Below are 6,554 nucleotides of genomic sequence, written 5' to 3' on the forward strand. Positions count from 1 at the left end.
GCTGTTTTCAAAAAAGCCATTTCCTCAGAAAGTACATAGTAATATTTCAGGCAGTTATACATGAAAATTGCTTCTAAGCACAATATGCACCAAATGTCACCTTTTAAAATACTCTTAAAATAATTTTTTTTTCTATTTGACGAGAGAGAGAGAGAGAGAGAGAAAGAGAGAGAGAGACAGAGAGAGACAGAGACACACTGATTTCTTGTTCCACCTATTTATGAATTCATTAGTTGCTTCTTCCATGTGCCCTGACTGAGGATTAAACCTGTAACTTTGGTGTATTGGGATGATGCCCTAACTAACTGAGCTACCCGGCCAGGGTCTAAAATATTCTTAAGATTACTAACATAAGCATAGAGCCATAAATCAATAAAATTGAAACAACTTACATAAAGGATATACTTCAACAATTTTCACAAGCAGTATGTTACCTGATCAGGAGGATGGATATGCTGGACACACTGAAATATGTGAATTCCCTGAGGAGAAACAAGTGAAGGATGCAGGGAATGTTGAGACTGGCTTGTGGCAATCAGTGCAACCAAACTTCCCATGGAAATAAACTCTTTCAAAATATTGTTCAAAGCTAGAATCAAGCAATACAGTGTAAAAGCTTAGTAAATCTAAACACAGAAATTTTAAATGAAAAATAATGATAATCTAAAGTCATGCTCTAAGGTGGAATATGAATGGTTAGTCTCCTTCATATTTTTTAAAAATTAAATCTTCTATTCATTCAATGCACTCATTTATCTATTGAGGACCTAAAATTTTTGACCTGGCTCTAACCAATCTAATGGAGCAGACTAAGAGGCACTGAATGCTCAGAAAAATGCCTAGTGAAGTTCCTTACTTCTGGATCGATGCAGCAAATGAAAAGAAGTCTCTGAAATAAATATTATGGAAGGGTAATAACTTTCCACATTGTGTTCTGTAATAAAGCAAAATATAGCTCAACGAGTTCCTGAACAATCGCTTTCCACCCCAGGACTTGCAGGTTTGGGTGGTTATAGGCCGACACTGAACCAGGCATTAGTAATGTGTATCTGAGTACTGACCTAGGAATTTGCAGCATTCCCTTAAACACAATACTTACAAGCCTTGCAAATGCTATAGGATTCAAATGAGATTAACATGGTTTATAATAACCCAAGCCACTGTGCTGCATTTTGTATCTATTTTAGCTCTTGAGAACCTTGAGGCAGCTGCATGCTGCCAAATCCTCTACCCAGTGCCCCTACCCCCAGTCCTCTCCTTGAATTCTAAGCTCCAGCCATGGGTTATTCCCTAACATACCATGATTCTTGTACCCCTGTGCTTTGCCAGTGGACCACACTTTTTTTTCTCCCCCATCAAAACTCATCTCAGTTATCAACTCCTCCAAGAAGCCTTCCCTGTCAAGTCCTTACCCTCATACGACCCCCAATTTGGGGTATGTGTCCTATAGTGCCCTGTAATACTCCAAACAGAGCATACTGTCCACCTCCTGGTTGGGTCACCCTGGTCAAATGACCTATTCTTTGAATATCTCTTTCCCACCTGTAAAACCAGAATATCTGCATGTAGAGTACAAAGCAATCTGTAGCCCAGAAAGGGCACTCATCACATGGCAGCTACCATTATTTTTATCAGTATTCTAAATTAAAATTGTCTGTTTACTTTTCTCTCTTCTCCCAGACTTTGAAAATAAAGACTGCACAAGCAATAGACAAATATTTGTCAAATGAACAAAGCAAGCGTAAATCTGTACAATTAAGCAATTTCTTATCAGTTCAGGAGAATGAAAAGGCCCCAAAGCCCGATCATGAAGTTGCAGAGTTTCCACACTGCTCTTATTCTACAGATTTTTGCGAATACAGACCACGTGTAGAATGCTATCAGAAGCTCGAGACATAACAGCAAATATTCTTTTCTCTGAAGAGAGAAGATTTGCCATTAAGACTAAACAGGCTGCCTGATGAAAGAAAAGGCCTGAAGCCAGGGATGGGTGTGCTGCCATTACCATGCGCCAGCCGCTGGCTCTGCACCACCTCAGGACCCCGCTCGTGCTCCGGTGCAGCAGGCAGGCCAACAATGAGATCCAGGTCGTCCAGCAGAACAACAGAAGGCTGCCTCCAGGCAGCCTCTGAGAAAGCTGCCTCTAGGGTTTTTTGTATGTTTTCAAGCCTTTTTCCTTAAGACAAAAGATATCAAGTAGTTAATGTTATTTCAGGGCTGGGAAAGCTCAGGCTACCATTTTGAAAGCATTAGAAAAGCTCAATATTAACTATTAAAATTTGATCCATATTTTGTTAATATACCAATTTTTAAAATTTGTTAATCATTGACATGGTTTAATTAATACAGTGTCAAAGGAGGAAGGAATTTTATAAAACTAAAAAAGGAATATGCTATTATAATTTCTGAATGTATGTATTTATACCTCACCTCGTTCCATATGGAATTTCAGGTGGCTTACAACAAAATAGTAAAATAAAGGCATATTGTGGGAAAATGTAAATGAGAACAGGGGATCAGGATTTAGATAAAATCAAACACAAATGATCCTAGAATTGCTGTATATGAAGAATAAATTTGGCTTTAAAGTTCCTGGTGAATTATAAAGTCTTAATTTTCAAAGAATGGAAAACATACCAAATCATAAACCAATGTAAGGAGTTATTTAGCTGCAAAACAAAATTTTCACATGAGGCTTCAAACAGGACTGGGAGATGGGGAATCTCTCCAAAACCACCTTTACAGCATATGGAATAATGGGTTTCGCAAGCTATTTCTACTTTCTTACCATATACTAGATAAAAAAACAACAACCTGAAATTAAACAATGAGTTGGAACTATATAGTAGAGGTAGCCAAGGGGGTAAAAATAACTACTCAAAGTAAAATCTTTCCAATTGTTTAAAAAAATTGAATAGATAATAATGTCAATGTTAAAGACTTTTAAAAGTACAGAAGTGCAGCCCTAGCTGGTTTGGCTCACTGGATAGAGTGTTGGCCTGCGGACCAAGGGTCCTGGGTTCCATTTTGGTCAAAGGCACGTGACTTGGCTGCAGGCTCCCAGCTGGGGCCCTGATTGGGGCTTGTGCAGGAGGCAACCAATCAATGTGTTTCTCTCACATCGATATTTCTCTCTATTTCCCTCTCTTCCACTCCTTCTAAAAAACAATGGAAAAATAGCCTCTGGTGAGAATAGAAGTACAGAAGTGCATTTGGTAAATTGTAATTCACTTTGCTGTCCACTTCTACTCACCTTCCCTCCCGAGGTAACCGCTCTGCCAGTTTCCCATAACAATTCAGGGATAATTTATACCCTTTAGAGCAGGGGTGGGGAATAGAATCATTTGGTCTGGTCCTGCCAATGCATTAGTGGTGAGTTAATTAAATGTTTGACCAAATATAGCATGATAATTTTTAAGTTGATAATTTTGTATGGTCCTCAAATTATGTTATAAATATCCAACTAGCTTTTGGCAGTAAAAAGGTTCCCCACCCCTGCTTTAGAGTATATTCTAAATACTAACTTTCTCAGAGTGGCATTTTCAGGAATACAGTTTACAAAGAGTTTTGGCTAGAAAAAAAATGGCCTCCATTCATATGGAAAGTTTAAGCATTTTTATTAAATGCATTAGGACAAAAATTAAGCCTCATCAATCAAGTACACACTATTATATGACAATATAGCTAAATAAAGCTGGGGGAGGGTGTGACCCACATCTCTGGAACTCTAGGATCACTTTACGGTGAGTGACATGTAACAAGTAACAGGAATGAGAGCACCTGGATTCATGTAAGACAGCACTGCAGGATAAGTGGAAAAAACTATTTCCTAAATACTCAAGTCTAGCAAAGAGAACACATTATATTCTACAAAGACACCAGGAGGTTCCAGCTTCCTAGCCTTAATAGCAGGATTCAAGTATTCTATAACCATACTAAAGGTAAACAGATGACAACACAATATCAGGAATATAAACCCACTGAAAGGAGCACTTCCCCACCCCACTCCAACCTCAATTTGTACTAATACTAAAAACAATAAATTGCTTTGAAAAAAAGGGAAAAAAGAGTATACATCAATTTAGCTGCTGTGTGAGATATGCAGCGGCTACTAAAGCAGGGCTTTTTTTTTAAAGCTTACAGGAACTGTATGTATGCATCCTATGTCATTAGAGTGCCTACATGGCAAATAAACATCTAATTTGGTTTTTACAATTTGTTAGTTAAAACAATCACTAATATGTAAATCTTTTCTCTTTAAAAACAGGTAATGCTTCATTATTTATTAATAGGAGGAAATAATGTGAACATTCAACAATTATTTTAGATAAATAAAACTTATTCCTATTTAATTTCAAATATTTTTAATGAAAAATATTACCCACTTCTCTTATTATCTTAAGTAAACTATAACTTTAATTCAGTTTCTTAGTACAGCGTAACTTGACCAATTAGGGTACAATGAAGCCCGCAGAGACTATTAAGGTGGGTAGAAGAGTTTACTTTTCACATGAGGTAACTCCAGATTATATAGGGTTTTGATCCAATGTGCACTTTTTATCCTAAGTAAAAGTTTAACTTTTTCCTGATTATAATTTTTAGAACGTACATAATAATTATAAATACTTAGTAGAGAAAGCTAAAAAATCTCTGGTAATCATCCCACCACACAGAAGTACCCTTTGCCAAGTGTTCTGATATGTCATCCTTATAGGCACTCCACTAACATTTATGCAAATTTATAAAGATGGGATTACAGTATTCATGCAAGTTTGCAGTAAACCACCATCCTCTTTATCAACAAATATAGAGCAGCATCTGCTCCCTAGTATACCACCACTGTGGGATGTATTGGATCACAACGTTCAAAAAGCCCCTTCTTAAGTGTATATTTATGCTGCTCCCAATTTTTAATTATTATAAGCTAAAATAAATATACACATACATACATATGTTTACTTATTTGTCAGATTATACCTTTAGGATAAATTTCTAGAAGCAGAATTCTACATCAAAACCTTTGTTTGTTTTTACATACTTAAAATTTTGCTAAGTATTGCTAGAGTGCCCCCTTAAAAAGCTCAACACTGGTAGATTTTTATAGTTCTTTTAATAAATATTGATTTCTTCCCTCACACTACTATTATTTCTTACCACTGTTGTTTTGCCTAGCTATAGCAACCCTACATTATTCTAATATGTTGTTTTTCATTATTGTGGACTAAAAAAACAGCCAAGGTTTTGATGCAAAGTTGAAATTCAACAGGCACTCAACAAACACGACCATCATCATAGTTTACAGAATTACATTTATATCTGAAGTCAATGGGTTTCAAAAAGAAATTGGGGTGTGGTGGGATAGGTCCCACCAGTCATAATCATTTTGCCTAGAGGCCTTTTCTCCTTCCTGAAAATAATTCACATTTGTACAGCACTTTTTAGTTTGCAGAGCCTTTTCGTGCATATTATTTCCTTAAATGAGGTGATTCTAAGAAGGCAAATAAGACACTAAAAAATGCCTGCAGTCAGGGCCAGTAAGTTCATGAGAGACGTGGGACTCAAATCCAGGTCTTTGCTTGTTCTCCCCATTAGCCACGCTATCCTACATGAGACTTTAGTTTCTGAGTCAGTGGGAAATTCCTTTTTTCAAAAATAATATTCTACCATGATACATTTTGAAATTTGACATAGATAATCTAGAAACCACAGAGTATCTGCTATATTTTACTAGCTTTGCACACCTGGGATAAAGCCAACTTGATTGTGGCATATAATTCTTTTCACACATTGACCTGATTTGCTAATATTTTGTTGAGAATTTTTATATTTATGTTTATGAGAGGTACTCTGGTTTGTAGCTTTCTTTTCCTGTAATGTCTTTGTCTGGTTTTGGTGTTAGGGAAATGCTGGCCCAATAGAATGAGTTAGGAAGTATTATCTCAGCTTGTATCCTCTGGAAGAGACTGTAGTGAAGTGGTATTATTTCTTACTTGTTTGGCAGAATTAACCCATGAACCCATCTGGGGCCTGGTGCTTTCTGTTCTGGATGACTATTAATTATTGACTCTATTTCTTTAACAGATATAGGCCTTTTTATATTGTCTGTTTCTTCTTGTGTGAGTTTTGGCAGCTTGTCTTCCAAAGGAATTGCTCTATTCATCTATATCATCATATTTGCGGACACAGAGTTTTCATTACTATTACTACTTTATTATCTTTTTTTCTATCCTCACCCAAGGATACATTTCTTAAATTGATTTTTATACAGAGAGAAGGGATGGGGGAGAGGGTGGGAGGGAGGGATTGTGGGAGGGTGGGGGAGAGAGAGAGAGGGAGAGAAGGAGAGAGAGAAATACTGATGAGAGAAGCATCCATCAGTTGCCTCCTGTATGTGCCCTGACTGGGAATCGAACCTGCAACTTTTTGGTAAATGGGAGGATGCTCCATCCAATCTAGCCACCTGGCCAGGGCACTTTATTTATCCTTTTAATGTCCATGGGAAATTTATCGATACCCCCCTTTCATTTCACATATTGGTAGTTTCTCTCTCCCTC

At 37.0% G+C, this 6,554-nt stretch overlaps 1 protein-coding gene across 1 annotated transcript in view; it reads right to left on the bottom strand.

The window, feature by feature from the left end:
• The window catches only part of PEX1 (peroxisomal biogenesis factor 1), a 51,090-nt gene that overhangs the window by 30,229 nt on the left and 14,307 nt on the right, over window positions 1-6,554 (bottom strand). Inside the window, exons 12-13 of the mRNA XM_006779263.2 lie at window positions 2,006-2,176; window positions 435-589 (exon numbers count right to left, since the gene is read on the bottom strand). Coding sequence (XP_006779326.1) covers window positions 435-589; window positions 2,006-2,176 — 326 coding nt within the window. The remainder of the gene's footprint in view (window positions 1-434; window positions 590-2,005; window positions 2,177-6,554) is intronic.

Source organism: Myotis davidii, unplaced genomic scaffold, assembly GCF_000327345.1.
Source record: "Myotis davidii unplaced genomic scaffold, ASM32734v1 scaffold187, whole genome shotgun sequence".
NCBI lineage: Eukaryota > Metazoa > Chordata > Mammalia > Chiroptera > Vespertilionidae > Myotis > Myotis davidii.